This window comes from Chlorocebus sabaeus, chromosome 12, assembly GCF_047675955.1.
Source record: "Chlorocebus sabaeus isolate Y175 chromosome 12, mChlSab1.0.hap1, whole genome shotgun sequence".
Classification (NCBI taxonomy): Eukaryota; Metazoa; Chordata; class Mammalia; order Primates; family Cercopithecidae; genus Chlorocebus; species Chlorocebus sabaeus.
The window spans coordinates 11,855,606-11,872,459 of NC_132915.1; the positions used below are offsets into that span (position 1 = coordinate 11,855,606).

Sequence of the window (16,854 nt, forward strand, 5' to 3'; positions counted from 1 at the left end):
TCTAGAGTTCAATCCCCACTCTTAAAACTAAGGTGAGGCCAAGTGCACTGGCCCATGCCTATAATCCTGGCACTTTGGGAGCCCAAGATGGAAGGACTGCTTGAGTCCAAGAGTTTGAGACCAGCCTGGGCAGCATGGTGAGACCTTGTCTCCACAATAAATAAAAATTTAAAAGTTGACTGGGTGCAGTGACTCACACCTGTAATCCTAGCACTTTGGGAGGCTGAAGCAGGTAGATCACTTGCGCTCAGGAGTCAGAGACCAGCCTGGGCAAATGGTGAAACCCTATCTCTACCAAAAATACAAAAAATTAGCCATGCATGGTGGCACATGCTTGCAGCCCCAGCTACTTGGGAGGCTGATGTGGAATGACAGCTTGAGTCTGGGAGGCAAAGGTTGCAGGGAGCGGAGATCACACCACTGCACTCCAGCCTGGGCAACAGAGGGAAACTCCATCTCAAAAAAAAAAAAAAAAAAAAAAAAAAAAAATTTAGCCAGCTCTAGTGGTATGTGTCTCTCCCAGCTCCTTGGGAGGCTGAAGTGGGAGGATCACCTGACCTCAAGAGTTCAAGGTTGGCAGAGCACGGTAGCTCTCACCTGCATACCCAGCATTTTGGGAGGCAGAAGTGGGAGGACTGCTTGAACCCAGGAGTTCAAGACCAGCCTGGGTAACACAGTGAGACCCCATCTCTACAAAAATAATGATTAAACTAAAATATTGTTGGGCGTGGTGGCACACGCCTGTGGTCCCAGCTTCTTGGGAGGCTGAGAAGCAGAAGGATCGCTTGAGCCAAGAAGGTCAAGGCTGTAGTGAGCTGAGATCGTGCCACTGCACTGTCACCTATGTGACAGATCAAGTCCTCCATCTCCACAAAAAAAAAAAAAAAAGAAAAAAAAGAAAAAAAGGGTTCAAGATCACTTTGAGCCAAGATTACACCACTGCGCTCCAGCCTAGACAACAGAGTGAGATCCTGTCTCAAAACAAATCTTGGATGAATTATCTAACCTTTCAATGTCAGCTTCTTAATCTCTAAAATAGTGTAAAACCTTTGAGGATTAAATAGAATGTATGTATGTATAATATTTATGAACCTCTATAGGTTAATCCTCTAGCTATCACAGAAAATAGACAAAGAGTAGTATTTACCCTTGGTCAGTGTCTATAAAGTGATCAACTATTCTGTTGTTAAACCAAAGCTATCCCATAAATATGTACAATTATTATGTATCCATTTTTTTAAATGGAAGTTATATTCAGGAACAGAGATTTGTACTTACCAGGATACAATGTAAATTTGTTAAATTCACAACCTCACAGACAGTTTTTATTCTATCTATTAATCTTGCAAAATAGCTGACCATTTCTTCTCTTTTAATTATTTTTGCATATCGAGGGAAGGTAGGTGGAAGTAGCCTCTGGTTCACAAGGGGTTCGAAACCCATCATAATTGGATGATCTAAAAAGAAAAAACGAAAGTAAAATTTTTCAATGTTTCTCTGAATTTAAAACTGCAAATGCTATTAAATATAAAAATGCCAGTTTAAAAAGCTTTTTCAAACAAATTTTAACCACAAAATCCTCTAAACAGATTTTATAGTTTAGAATACATCTATATATATACATTTTAAAAAAACTAAATAAGTAGATTTAATAACCTAAAACTGTACTTCCTTCCTACATGGTGGTGATAGTGGTGAGGGAGGCGAGTTTCTATGTCAAAATGAACTCGAAGAAAAAACTCCGAGGAAAAAATAGGGTCAGTATATTCCTTCAACACAGAGGAAATGACACATTAACCATGAAATTGTGAAGAAAGGTAAAATGGGAACACAAATAATGTAGGCTTCTCTTCCCCTCAATTACTAAACAGTAGAATCCATTCAAACTTAGCTATACAATAATCCTAAATAGCAGAGTAAAGCAGCATAGCCCTCAGCCCTTAGCCCTCAATGAGTCCGAAATGCATTTGGTACGAGACGTAATTAGAGAAATCCACAATGCTTTAAAGACAGTATTGTAAGACACCTACGGGTGAGTTCCTCTTTCTTCTCTGTCCACTGGTGATCTCACTTTTCACTCTAGTGCATAGCTCCAAACCAAGTCTTTCTCAACTTGAAATCTAAAATGAGGGAGTATATCGCTAAAATGACACACAAATAAGAATTTTTTATTCAAAGTTCTCCTGCTAGTCTACAAACAGACCACAACCTAAGAAAAAATATGGTTTCAGATGCCAATGAAAGATAAAATTAAAGCTGAAAAGCTGTTGTTATTAAGAATTAAAAGACTGACAACCATATTATAATGCCCCTGAGATATACACCATAGTTGTTCTTTAGGACCATGCAAATAGAGATGTTCCCAGGGTTCTTGGTCTTTTTCCTCTTCTCTGTATTTTCTCCCTAGGCAACTGGTTGATGTTACTTATTCTAATATAAATTCCGATTTAAATGATGATTCCAGACTGAAATCTTTAGCCCACAATCCTTCTTAGTTCCAAACCTATGGCTTATAACTGCATAAGGAACATTTCCACCTTGGTATGCCGTATCATCTCAAAAGGCAAATGTCCAAACACTCTTTGTTTTTCCCCTAACACTGCTTTTCCTCTTACAGGCCCCCTTTCTCAGTAAAATGACCCACTATTCTTACAATTGCTTAAGCCGGAAGCCTTGTCTCTTCTCATTGCCTCGCCTATGCCTAATAAGTTTTAAAGATTCTAATTCCTAACGTACACTCGATCTGTCCCTCCTCTTCCCTCTTACTGCTACTGCAACAGCCTAACTGCACTGATTGCTCCCTCATTCAATTAATCCTATACGCTGCCACCTCAACTGTTTCATCTAAAACAGCCTCGTTTCATTCACCAAATCCAAAAACTTTGTTGACTCCCTATTATATACAGTACAGATTCTTTGGTAGAACACTGGAAGGTGCTTTGCAATTTCCTGCTCTCCCTATAGAAAAAAAAAAAAACTGCACTCCAATGGAAAACTACTCACTGTCAGATTGATTCCATGGGAGCTATTCCATAAATCTATAAATTGTAGGCAAGTGACAAACATGCAATTTCTATCCTATCTAGTAGAAATTCATTGACTTCTTTCCCCTTTTATGGAAAAAAAACAACTTTGCTACCATTTACAACTTATTTCAACATTCCATTACTTCATATAAATGTGTGCTGTTTACAAGTTTACATTTGAACTGCTATAACATGTGTTTGAATGCTTTTAGCATTCTTTTTTTGTTTTTCCCCCTGAAATGGAGTTTCATTCTATTGCCCAAGCTGGAGTGTAGTGGCAAGACCAAGCAATTCTCCTGCCTCAGCCTCCCAAGTAGCTGGGATTACAGGTGTCCACCACCATGCCCAGCTAAATTTTGTATTTTTAGTAGAGATGGGGTTTCAACATATTGGCCAGGTGGGTCTTGAACTCCTGACCTCAAGTAATCGGCCTGCCTCAGCCTTCCAAAGTGCTGGGATTACAGGCGTGAGCCACCGCACCCGGTCACATTCATTTTTGTTTTATATGAGTATGAGAGTCATGGTTTTAACCTTTTTCTGAAAATGATCTCTGAACACTCCCTTCTCCTTAAGCACTGTAAACAATAAGCATGCACAGTGACTCACAAATTTCATGCTGTTTTATGCCTCTTTACTTTTTACGCAAACTATTTTCTCTACCTGTAAAACCTATCCCCTATGATTAGGCTGGTAGTTTTGAAACAGCTTGAATGCCTTCTCCTCCTCAACTCTCCCCAGTACTTTCCATATACACTACTGCACTGTCTATATGGAGTTATGTCATTTTTCCCTCTCTCTGAGCTGTTCTGAAAGCAGGAACTGGCCTAATTTCTCAAACACCTAAATACCCAGCTCATATGTTTGCTCAGTAACAAGATATGCAGCACGCTCAAAATAAAATGAAAGGCTGTTTCTACTATAATGCAATAGTTTGAAAACTTCATATAGAACTAAAGTAGTAATACCAATGCTATAAAAAGCTTCTTCACCATACCAACACAAATATATTTTGAGTTTTAATAAATGCATGGAATTCAGATACTTCAATAGTGTATCACCCTTATTTTCCCTGAAAGCATTCTAACGTGCATCTAAAATTATTATTCAGGAATATTCTTTTATTCTTAATCCACACATTTTTAGAGGCCTATGTCACAAGTAGAAAATTAAGTGGACAATAGCCACTCATGAAAATCTGTATTACCATGGAAAGTAAACAATAATGGGAAATGGACAACCAATATTATATTCTGTACTACATTCACTTTTATACAAACTAAAAAGCAGCAGCACTTGATCTCTTCACACGAGATGCCAGTAGCACCCGCTTTACTGTGAAAACCAAATATGCATCCAGACATTGCCAAATGTCCCTGGGAGGCCCCAGTTGAGAAATACTGGTCTACACAAATACAACAAGCAATCATAATTCAGTGTGGATACACCCAGGATTTAATAATCCATTGAAAAATTACAGGAATGACTTCCTAGAAAAGTTTTAAGTTATTCAAAGGACAAAGTATTAGTCAAGACAAGGTCTTCCAAGCATGTAAAAGGTCTACAGCGGGGGTCCCCAGCCCAGGTCTAGTAGTGGTTTGTAGCCTATTGGGAACCAGGCTGCATAGCAGGAGGTGAGCAGTGGGCAAGCAAGCAAAGCTGCATCTGTACTTACAGCCGCTCCCCATCACTCCCATTACTGCCTGAGCCCCACTTCCTGTCAGATCAGCGGCGGCATTAGATTCTCATAGGAGCACAAATCCTATTGTGAGGTGCGAAAATGAGGGATCTAGGTCGCACGATTCTTATGAGAACCCAGTGCTTGATGATCTGTCACTGTCTCCCATCACCACCAAAGGGGACTGTCTACTTGCAGGAAAACAAGATCAGGGCTCCCATTGTGTCTACATTATGGTGAGCTGTGTATTTCATTATATATTACAATGTAATAATAGAAATAAAGTGCACAATAAATGTAATGCACTTGAATCAACCAGAAACCATCCTCCTCCCACCCCTGTTGGTGGAAAAATTGTCTTCCACAAAACCAGTCCCTGGTGCTAAAACGGTTGGGTGGGGACCACTGGCCTACAGGACAGAGAATATGGTTTTTCTTTTTTCCTTAAGGAGTTGCAATTTTCCAACTCCTAACTTCTCTAAACTCAGGAAGTAAAAATAGAAGCCTATAAATAGACTGGAAACAAAGCTTCTATGATAAATTTAGAAGTTATCTATATACTCCTCTCCATTCTCCACATATATTTAAACTTTTTCTCCTCTACATTTTTGGTCCATGTTAATGATTAAAGGAGTTGCTAATGGCTATTTTTAAGTCTCAGCTGTTGTTGAATCTCCTGCATAAGAATTTAGTAACCATCCTATACCAGACATCATAAGTTGCTTGACTAGAAAAGAGGGTAAGAACCCAGTTACAATAAAAGATCAAACCAGTTATTCAGGATGTAGACTACGGCCGAGGGGCTAAAAGGTAGCCAGGAGATTGCGTTTGGTTTCAAGGGAGTAGAAATTATAAAAAGTTAAAAGAAGCTTTATCAAACCCAGTATCTTCCCAGAATAAACTGTTTTAACATTTTCCCACTGTACTTCATACCTCTACCACACTATTTCAGGTTGTCTTATATGGAAATAACCTGAACAGGCTCTAATGCCCCTTACTAAATGAGCTCAGAAAGAAACATAATTCATGGCACTTCCCACCTAGCATATGCCTACTGAAGTTTTCCTGAACTGAACTGGATACAAATTAGACAACATAATTTTCAGAGCTTCCTTCTTATTTCACAAGTCTATAGGTATATAAAAATTATCTTGATTTTCCTGTTAAAACACTTCATAAATAAAATGCTAAGCCAGGCACAGTGGCTCGTGCCTGTAATCCCAGCCCACTAGGATGCTGAGACAGGAGGACTGCTTGAGGCCATGAGTTCAAGACTAACCTGGCCAAAACAGTCAGACCCCATCTCAAAAAATTAAAAATTAAAAATAAATAAAATGCTCAAGTCACTCAGTACAAGAGGGCCAAATAAGATTATCTTTCCTTCAACTAGCATTCTCTTAAAATAATAAAGTATAACTGATACTTTCAAAACATTATGACACACAGGTTTAAACTGTGAAAGTCCTAAAATTCCTGTTAGGTCACTGGTCTTCATTATTAACAACAGAAAAGTACTACCAACAGCACATGGTCATTACATAACAACTTTTTCTTTTTTAAAAACTGATGTATAACAGTTGTATGTATTTTTGGGGTATATGTGATATTTTGATACATGTACACAATGTATAATAATCAAATCAGGTAATTAGGGTATCTGTCACTTCAAATACTTCTCTCTTCTTTGTACTGGTAACACTCCAATTCTCTGCTAGCTGTTCTGAAATACACAACAAAATAATAACTACAGTCTCCCTTCTACACTATCAAAAAATAGAACATATTCCATCTATCTAACTGTATTTTTGTACCCATTAACCAACTTCTCTTCACCTTCCCCTTCCCCCTTGATAAAAGATTTATGGTAACAAGTACTTTGGTTTTACTGAGCAAAGTAAGTTATTCTAAAAGTAAATTAGATGTCAAAATTAAAGATCTGGAAATGTAATAGTCAAGAGAGAGACTATATAATTTATTCGACATAACTTTCATGAGTTACATAAGCAATTTATAGTCAGGTTTATTAAAATAATGAGTTTTGGCTGCCCTTAAGTTGGAAAGAATTCTGGAAAACAAAATAAAAGCTGCTGAGCTTCGGTCATGTTATTCTGCACTTCTTGGCTACTTTATTTCCTTCTACAAAAAGTTGTAAAAGTGTACTAAGCCAGACACAAAAGGACAAGTACTGTATAGTATCACTTGTACGATGGACCTAGAACAGTCAAATTCAGAGAGAGAAGTATAATAATGGCCATGAGGGTTTATGGGGAGGAGGGAACTGGGAGTTCATGTTTAAGGGGTAGAGTTCCAGTTTGGGAACATTAAAAAGTTCTGGAAATAGTGATGATAGTTGCACAGCAATGTAGATGTACTTAATGTCAGTGATACTTAAAATGGTTAAAATGGTAAGCTTTATGTTATATTTAACCAAAATCTTACAAAATAGTATTAAATCACAACTGTTAAACTCAAGGCATGGCCTCAATAAATATCATACCCTACTCATTGGTGAGAGTAACCTAGGGTGTAATACCATACAAATCTACATATCTGACACTTTTTAGTGTATATTTTTGAATAGGTAATAGATGCAAAGGGTTTTCTGAAAATCTCATCCTTACCACTGAGCATAAGGGAAAAAAAGTCGCCCACTTGTGATCCCCAGTTTATCTCTTGAGAAATAATCACTACTATAAGTTTCTTCCATGTGTGGGAGAAACTTCCTTTTTCTAATTTTATTGAGGCATAATTCACATACAATACAAACATCAAATGTACAGTTCAATGGTCTGAAAAATATGTACAACCATGTAACTACCACAATCAACAAAAAGAACATTTTTACCACCCCAAAAGGTTTTTTTGTGCAATTTCCCAGTCTATCACTCCAATACTCAGCAACCAAGGTACTTCTTCCTGTCCCTACAGACTAGCCTTTCCTAGCTGGATGTGGTGGCTCACGCCTGTAATCACAGCACTTTGGGAGGCCAAGGTGGGTGGATCACTTGAGGTCTGGAGTTCAAGACCAGCTTGGACAACAGGGTGAAGCCCCATCTCTACTAAAAACACAAAAATTAGCCAGGCATGGTGGTGTACGCCTGTAATCCCAGCAACTCAGGAGGCTGAGGTGGGAGAATCAGTTGAACCTGGCAGGCAAAGGCTGCAGTAAGCTTACATTGTGCCACTGCACCCCAGCCTGGGTGACAACAGTAAGACTTACACCATGACCGGCCCATCCACCTCTTTTAGGAGGACACTTACGATATTTGGGTACAGCCAGACAATCCGTAATCACCCCCTCATCACAAGACCCTTAACAATCACATTTATAAAGATCCCTTTCCCAAATAAATATTTACAGGTTCTGAGAAGTAGAAATGGGACCTTGATAGCTTTGGGACCATCATTCAGTCCACTACAATCTCTCACTGACATGTTAGGCCACCATAACCTCCACTCCATTTGGCACTCCTCTAGAGATGCTCTCCTCACCCCAACTGAGCTCTGATACCCCACCACAGGCTACCTTTCTGCACATAAGCTTTTCATCAATCTGCTTAGGCTGCAACTTCCCACATGGGGCCACCTTTCTACTCTTCTCTTCCTGCTTAGGCTTTGACATTTCATGCCATCCTGTCCTCCTGGACAGCCTCTTCTCCCCACTTATGATCTGACACCTATACCTGGGCAACCTTCCACAAGGACACCCTTTTCAACATGCTTAGGCTCTGAAACCCTGCACCTGGTCACCCCCATGCACAGATGCCCTCATTACCTGGCTTGGTCTCTGACAGCCCTGCACACAACCACCTCCATGAATTTACCTCAGGTTTCACCACCCTACTCTGCCAGGCCTCATTAATATGAGCCTACCCTGCCTGGACTCCCACACCCCATGCCTCTCTCTACTCCCTGCCTTTACACTCCAAAACCCTGTACTAGGCTGCCTTCCCATAGACACACCCTCCTCATCCTACTTAGGCTCCTGACATACAGTGCCAGGTTGTTCCCACATGGTCACCTTCTCGATCCTGCTTAGGCTCAGGCACCCCAAGCTCAGCTACACTCCCGTGGAGACATCCTTCTATAAGAAGCAGTGAATCCAGTTAGGCTACCCATTCATGGTGATGCTTTCAAGGTACCTTGAACTGTTCCAAACTCCTGCTCTAGGTCTATCTCTTTGCAGATGCCCTCCCCATTCCACTACCATTCTGTACGGACACTTCCTTACTCCACACAGACTTTGATGGCCCATGCTAGGCCTCACCCTGCTAAAAGGACTCTCCACCTACCCACATGGTTACACCACCTTATGTCAGGCTACTCCTCTCTCCCATGTGGACACCATCCTCATCCCTAAGGCAGGCTCCAAAGTCTCGCTCTAGTGCACATGCCCATTGTGCTCAGGCCCACCTCATGGCATTAGGAGTGAATTTTTTCAAGAAGAGAAGGAAAGAGGAGCAACAATCAGAACTTAGTTTTGTTATCACTAAATTGGAAATACATGGTTCCCTTTATCTTTCATTAAGATCATTCATTCTTTGCTGTATTTTCTGATAATTGAGAAGTCTTTTATTAATTTTGTATCTACAACTTTATTAATATCTCTAAAGTTCTATTCCTTCAGAAAGGTATCTGTTAATCTTCTTACCGATAATAAACAATGATAATGCTAAAGACCTCCCTTTACCTTCCTTTGGCCATTGCTACGGTTTGGATGTGTTTTTGTCCCCACCAAAATTCATGAAGTTTAACTGCCAGTACAACAGTGTTGGGAGATGGGGCCTAACAGGACATGTCTGAGTAAAGTGGGCAGATATCTCCTAAACAGATTAATGCCTTCCCACTCTCGTGAGACTGGATTAGTTCTCATAGGTACGGATTAGTTCCTACTATAGTGTAATGTTAAAAGGGAGGTTCTTTCTGTTTGGTTCCTCTTTCCACGTGTCTGCTTTAAACTTCTTTGCCATGTTTTGACCCAGTGCATGGTCTCATCAGAAGCTGAGCGTGTACCATGAATCTTGAACTTCCCAGGCTGCAGAACCATGAGCTAAGTAAACCTCTTTCAAAATAAATCACCCAGTCTCAGGTACTCTGTTACAGCAACACAAAATGAACTACGACAAGCACCAAACTTGAATAGTCTTATCTCTATCACCATTTATTACCTCTACATGTTGAAATATACCTATCTTTATATTACAGATGATTTCTCAGCTTTAACCAGTATCTCTGGATCCCTGCATATAAAAGAAAATTAGTCTTCCCCATTACTTCCTGACTTTGGTTAATTACTCCTATATCGTCAAGATTCTTGACACTTCTGTTACATTATATTTAGTAAAATCAATTTCCAGCGTTTTAACTACAGTTAGACAATGAAACAGAATCAATGCTCAATGTCTGTCCTGTCACAGCTTTTCCATTTATGTCTCAGTAGGCTGAATTTCATTCCTGATTTCAGTCTTTCTCCTCCAGGGAAAAGGTTTTTGGAAAAATATTCCAAGTTCTTGCTAGTTTAAAAATATTTGTACGAGTGTCAGTTGAAGACCTTTAGAATGGGTGTAAAAGTTTTATATCACAGTTCTTTTTTTTTTTTTTTTGAGTCTCACTCTGTTGCCCAGGCTGAAGTACAATGCCGCGATCTCAGCTCATCACCACCTCTGCCTCCCGGGTTCAAGCGGTTCTCCTGCCTCAGCCTCCTGAGTAGCTGGGATTATAGGTGCCCACCACCATGTCCAGCTAATTTTTCTACTTTTATTAGAGACAGGATTTCACCATGTTGGTAAGGCTGGTCTCAAACTCCTGACCTTGTGATCCACCCGCCTTGGCCTCCCAAAGTGCTGGGATTACAGGTGTGAGCCACTGCGCCCAGCAGGTCACAGTTCTTTACTTGAGGACTTTGAAGATATTGTTATGTTACTTTCTGTGTTGATGGTGATGTGAAGAACCATGAAGCCAATATAGGTTGCTTTAGATCTTAAGTAATTTACTAGGCTCTATTTTACTATTAATAATTCTTTATTAATTCACCCTGGAACACATTATACTCTTTCAATGCACACTTATGGATTTAATTCTAGTTTCTTCTAGAAATGTCTAACATTTTTTTCTGTTCCATTACACAGTTAACATCTTAAGGGACACCAATTATATGTATACTGAGTCTTCTTTTGCTATTACTTTCTCATCATACTTCAAATCTCCTTTGCTCACTTCTGTTTCACTTAGTTTTTTCCTCAATCCTGACCTCTATGTTCTTTTTTTTTTTTTTTTTTGAGACCGAGTTTCACTCTTATTGCCCAGACTGGAGTGCAATGGCATGATCTTGGCTCACTGCAACCTCTGCCTCCCAGGTTCAAGTGATTCTCCTGACTCAGCCTCCCAAGTAGCTGGGACTACAGGCATGCACCACCACAGCTAATTTTGTATTTTTAGTAGAGACGGGGGTTTCTCCATGTTGGTCAGGCTGGTCTCGAACTCCCGACCTCAGGTGATCTGCCTGCCTCGGCCTCCCAAACTGTTGGGATTACAGACCCGAGACACAGCACCTGGCCCTCCAAGTCCTTCATGGCTTTTCAGCAATGTCTAGAACACTTTTGCTATTTTCAATGAGATATCTCAGGATTTTTCTCTTCTACTGCTTTCCTGAACTCTGCCTGGTCACTTTTACTCCCTTTCTGTTATTCGTTATTTCTTCCTCTAGTCTTAGACAGAGGTCATTTTTAAATAAATTCTTTCAATTTTTGTACAAAAGTGTTTCTGAGCAGTGTTTTTCATCTGCTTTCTTGATTTGTGCTATTTTCTTGGAATATTTGTGTAGAAATACTATGCAGTTTCTTTTTTGATTATGGTATCACTGAAGGAGTGCTTCTTGAAGCAGTTTTTTGAGTGGGGTGTCAGAATGGCACTCTAGACTAGCAGGAGGCCTGACTTTCCTTAAGCCATGTTATGTGCTCATGTGCGTGCGTTTCTTTTACTGACACAAAGATTACCAGTTAGCCAGACTACTGAAACATCAACAGCATCTCCTCTGTCTTGCAGCAGAAACAAAGACAGCAACGTGCATGTTTTCTGGCAGAGTCCCACCTCCTTTGCCTCTCCCAAGGTATTACTCACATAGTTTAACACAGTCAGCTTGTGGACTCCACACCTGTAATTATTCCAAGAGAATCCCTAGTTTTGTCCCTTCAAGTTATGTCAACCTCTTGTGAGAACACTGTCCTTTGCAGGTCTACTTATGTTTACACCATGAAAATCTAAGTATCCATTCTCAATGTTCTCCCTCTCCTGGGTCCCATTCTATTTTGATTCTGGTTATAAGTGTTCCCTATTTTTTAAGACACTGGAAAGATTCTATTTCCCATATTCCTTGTAGATTTTGGCTGGTTTTAGAGAGTAGAAACATCAGAGCCATCTTCACAGTACCATCCCCAAACCAGAAATCCTCTAGATTAGACACACACAAGCACACATCTGTGGGTATGCATGGACTTGTTAAAAACAGAAAAAATTTTGAACTAAAAGAATAAACATCTCAGGCTCCTGGCACTAGCACATCGCGGCTTAGTACTCTCTAATGGCTTGTGATTTTAAAATGGAGTCAGCTCCACCTCTGTTGCACAATACACTGCCACCGTGGGCAAGTTAAGCTGACTGGGTTGTAACAGCATAGTTTTGTCTTCAGCGCCAAAGTCAGTCCTCAGGAAGTTAAATGAGCCCTATCACAGGTAATGTATCATCATATTCTACATATTTTAATCTATTTTTAATACGCACAAAATTTTTAACTTTTTTTCAGTCACATATGCATGTGGCTCAAGAATCAGTTGAACAAGGCTTTTATTAAAACCAGTATCAATCGTTTAACCATGTTCTCCACCCAACATCACCATTTCTCTCTCCCCAGAGGCTATCTCTTCCATTTCCTCTTAGTTATCTCTTGTATTTCTTTTTTGGTATTATCTACCTCAAATCTGTCCAACTTGCAGCCCACAATGACTGTGAATGCAGTCCAACACCAGTTTGTAAACTTTATTAAAACATTATGAGGCCGGGCGCGGTGGCTCAAGCCTGTAATCCCAGCACTTTGGGAGGCCGAGACGGGTGGATCACTAGGTCAGGAGATCGAGACCATCCTGGCTAACACGGTGAAACCCCATCTCTACTAAAAAATACAAAAAACTAGCCGGGCAAGGTGACGGGCGCCTGTAGTCCCAGCTACTCGGGAGGCTAAGGCAGGAGAATGGTGTGAACCCGGGAGGCGGAGCTTGCAGTGAGCTGAGATCCGGCCACTGCACTCCAGCCTGGGCGACAGAGCCAGACTCCGTCTCAAAAAAAAAAAAAAAAAAAAACATTATGAGATTTGTTTTGGTTATTTTTTCTTTTTTTGGCTCATCAGCTCTCATTAGCACATTTTATGTGTGATGCAAGACAATTCTTCTTCCAGTGTGGCCTTGGGAAGCCAAAAGATTGGACACCCCTGGCCAGGCGCGGTGGCTCACGCCCGTAAACCCAGCACTTTGGAAGGCCAAGGCGGGTGGATCACTTGAGGTCAGGAGATCAGCCTGGCCATCATGGTGAAACTCCGTCTCCACTAAAAAAAGAATATAAAACAGTTAGCCGGGCGTGGTGACAGGCACCTGTAATTCCAGCTACTCAGGAGGCTGAGCCAGGAGAATCACTTGAACCCGGGAGGCAGAGGTTGCACTGAGCCAAGATCGCGCCATTGCACTCCAGTCTGGGCAACAATAACAAAACTCTGTCTCAAAAAAAAAAAAAAAAAAAAAAAAAAAAGATTGGACACCCTTGCTCTAAATATTGTCAAAAAACAGGCTTAGAGTACTCCTTAATTTCTTTTTAGTTTTACATATTATCTCTGACTTCCTCCTCCATCTCCAGAAGATGTCAGAGACCTGAAAAGGAGGAAGTCAGAGATAGTGTAAAACAAAAAACAAGTAGCACTGTAACCATGTACAAATTATATGCCTGCACACACTTCTGTCCCCTCACCTACAATACCGTTACATCACAATTTTGGTTATAATCAATATTCAGCGTTTGCACCACTATGATCAAGTAAGTAAGTCAGCATTAGCACCACTATGATTTGTTATCCATTGCCCAGATGTGAAAATTTTAATTTTCATATGCATTCGGAAGTTTAATAATTGTCTCATAAGGCTTAATTCAACCCCAAACCATTTGCCAGTTCTCTCAATCTCTTCTGAATATATCAAATGCAACAGTGGTCTTGTATCTTCAAGACATTTTCCCCAGAGCCTTGGGGCTTCCTCCAATCTGGACTTGTCCATACATGGTGCTCAGCTATTATGTTGTGTTTTTCTCCCTTCACCACCATCCTGGGGATTTCCTTCATTATTTTATGATGGATTCTCATTTTCCCTAAACCTCATGCTTTCCCTCTTTCTTTACTCCCATGTTTTAATGGAGCACATCTTCCAAAACTTTTGTGAGATAAATTCTGAGACTGTAAGTGCCTGAAATTATCTTTCCTCAAAATTAAATGATAGTTTGTGTCTAGAATTCAACATTAGAAACCATTATCCACCAAAGTCTGAAATCATTTCTCTGGTGATTTTCTTTTATTCACAATTCTAATGAGATATAATTAGCATACCACATAACTCACCTATTTAAAGTACACAATTCAAAGGTTTTTTAATACACTCACAGAGTTGTGACACTATCACAATCTAATTTAGGACATTTTCATCACCCCACGAAGAAACTCTATACCCATTAGCAATCACTCTCACTCTCTTACCTGCCTAAAATGTTTCCCCCAATCCTAGGAAACCACGAATCTACTTTGTCTCTATAGATTTGCCAACTTTGGACATTTTATATAAATTGAAATCATATAATACGTGGTCTTTTCTGATTGGATTCTTCCAAGTAACACAACGTTTTAAAGGTCCTTCAGTACTTCATTTTTCATTGACAAATAATACACCACTACATGGATATACCATTTTATGTATCCATTCATCCACTGATTGGACATTTCGGCTGTTTTTCCCTTTTGGCTATTATGAATGCTGCTGCTATGAGCATTAGTGTATAACTTTTTGTATGGATGTTTTCATTTCCCTTGGATAATTCTATGTTTAACATTTGAGACACTACCAGATTATCTCCAAGAAAGCTGTATCATTTTACATTCCCATCAGTACTGTATTAGGGCTCCAGTTTCTGCCCATCCTTGTCAACACTTTTTATCATCTTTTTTATTAAAGCAATCAAGTGGGTGGGCTGCAGTAACTTTTCATTTTGATTTGCATTTCCCTGAAGATTAATGTTGTTGCACATCTTTTCATGTATTTTTGTTCATTTGCATATCTTATTTGAAGAAATGTCTGTTCAAATCTTTTGCCCATTTTTTCATTCAGGTTTGCTTTTTTTTTTAATCTGGGTGTAAGATTAATGCCTATGTTTTAAGAGTTCTATAGCTTTAGTTCTTACATTCAAGTCACTGATCCATTCTGAGCTGACTTTTGTATATGACCAGCAGGGGCGATAGGGAGTAACCAACTTTATCCTCCAGCATGTGGATATTCAGTTCTCTTAGCATCTCTGATGACATTTCTTTCCTCATTGAATTGTCTTGACACCCTTGTCAAACAGCAACTGAGAATATGAGTGTTCATTTCTGGGCTCTCAATTCTATTATATTCCACTGATCTGTATCTATCCAGAACTACACTGTCTTCATTGCTATTGCTCTGAGGAAGTTTTGCATTAGGATCTTTGTTTTGCTTCGTTGACTTCTAATTTCCACTGCTGCTGCACATGTGACATTCTGTCTTGATTCTGTGTATGTAACTTGGTTTTGCCTCTTTTCTCTTAGGATCTTCTATTTGTTGCCACTTTCCTAAAGTTTCATAATGATATGCCACCTCAATACAAGTCAGTTTTCATTCTAGTTGTGCTGGATGGCTCTTTATTGGCTCTTTCAAACTGAGCATTCATATCATCTGTCTCCAGGAAATATTCTTACATTTGTTTGTCTGTTTTAAAAAGACAGGGTCTCTCTCTGTCATCCAGGCTGGAGTGCAGTGGTACAATCATAGCTCACTGTAGCCTCGACCTCCTGGGCTCAGGCAATCCTCCCACTTCAGTCTCCCAAGTAGAAAGGACTACAAGGCATGTGCCACCACACCTGGCTAATTTTTTAATTTTTTGTAGAGATGGGGACTCACTATGTTGTATAGGCTGGTTTCGAATTCCTGGCCTCATGCAATCTTCTTGCCTTGGCTTCCCAAAGTGTACTAAGATTACAGGCATGGGCTACCACATCCAGTGATTTTTTTTTTTTTTTTGGCTTCTATTTTCTGATCTATATTTCTGGAACAACTTTTATTAGTTTATCCTTTGTTTTATTTACTTACCTTTATTAGATAGTAGACCTTTCGTGACTAAGCCTAGTATAATCTTTATCTTTCCTATTTTCAACCTTTTCATTTTTGACTCTTAAGATTTCTGCGACTTTGTGTTCTAAACTTCCTACTTATTTTTGTCATTTCTGCTCTTCTAAGTTCTGGGATATATGTGCAAAACATGCAGGTCTGTTACATACATATACATGTGCATAGTGGTTTGCTGCACCCATCAACCCATCATCGACATTAGTTATTTCTCTGAATGCTATCCCTCCCCTTGCCCCCCACCCACCGTGCTCTTCTATTTTCAATCTCAAAGAACATATTCCCCTTTTTTCCTTTCATATAGCATCCTATTTTTGTTTGACATATGTATTGATTTTTCTCATTTTTCTTAAGGTATTTTGTTTGCTTGCCTGTTTTATTCCCTTTCTTTCAGGCTAGAGATTTCCACCCTTAACTCTACACTCAGATTTGAAACTAGAGCACACACCAAAAAAAACATTAAGAGCACGGTGAATATAGGTCAAGCTTTCAACCAAGCCATTTTATCAGGGGAACTGCTGAAATTGTCGTATTTAGATTTTGCTGTTGTTTTTCCTCACCTCTTGTACTTGTCAGATTTCCCTAAGAACCACCTTCTAAACTCTTAAGTGGAGAGCATGTGCCTGGCTACACTGTTCTGAAAGCAGAGTGGAGCAAGGAGAGGAGAGATGGGGAAAGAAAGTAGGTCACAATAATAACTACTTAA

General features: G+C 39.7%; 1 protein-coding gene across 5 annotated transcripts in view; it reads right to left on the reverse strand.

The window, feature by feature from the left end:
• The window catches only part of NAA35 (N-alpha-acetyltransferase 35, NatC auxiliary subunit), a 93,151-nt gene that overhangs the window by 27,856 nt on the left and 48,441 nt on the right, over nt 1-16,854 (reverse strand). For all 5 annotated transcript variants that reach the window (XM_073021458.1, XM_073021459.1, XM_073021460.1 and 2 more), the window contains exon 12: nt 1,279-1,457. In XM_073021458.1, the coding sequence (XP_072877559.1) occupies nt 1,279-1,457 (179 nt within the window). The remainder of the gene's footprint in view (nt 1-1,278; nt 1,458-16,854) is intronic.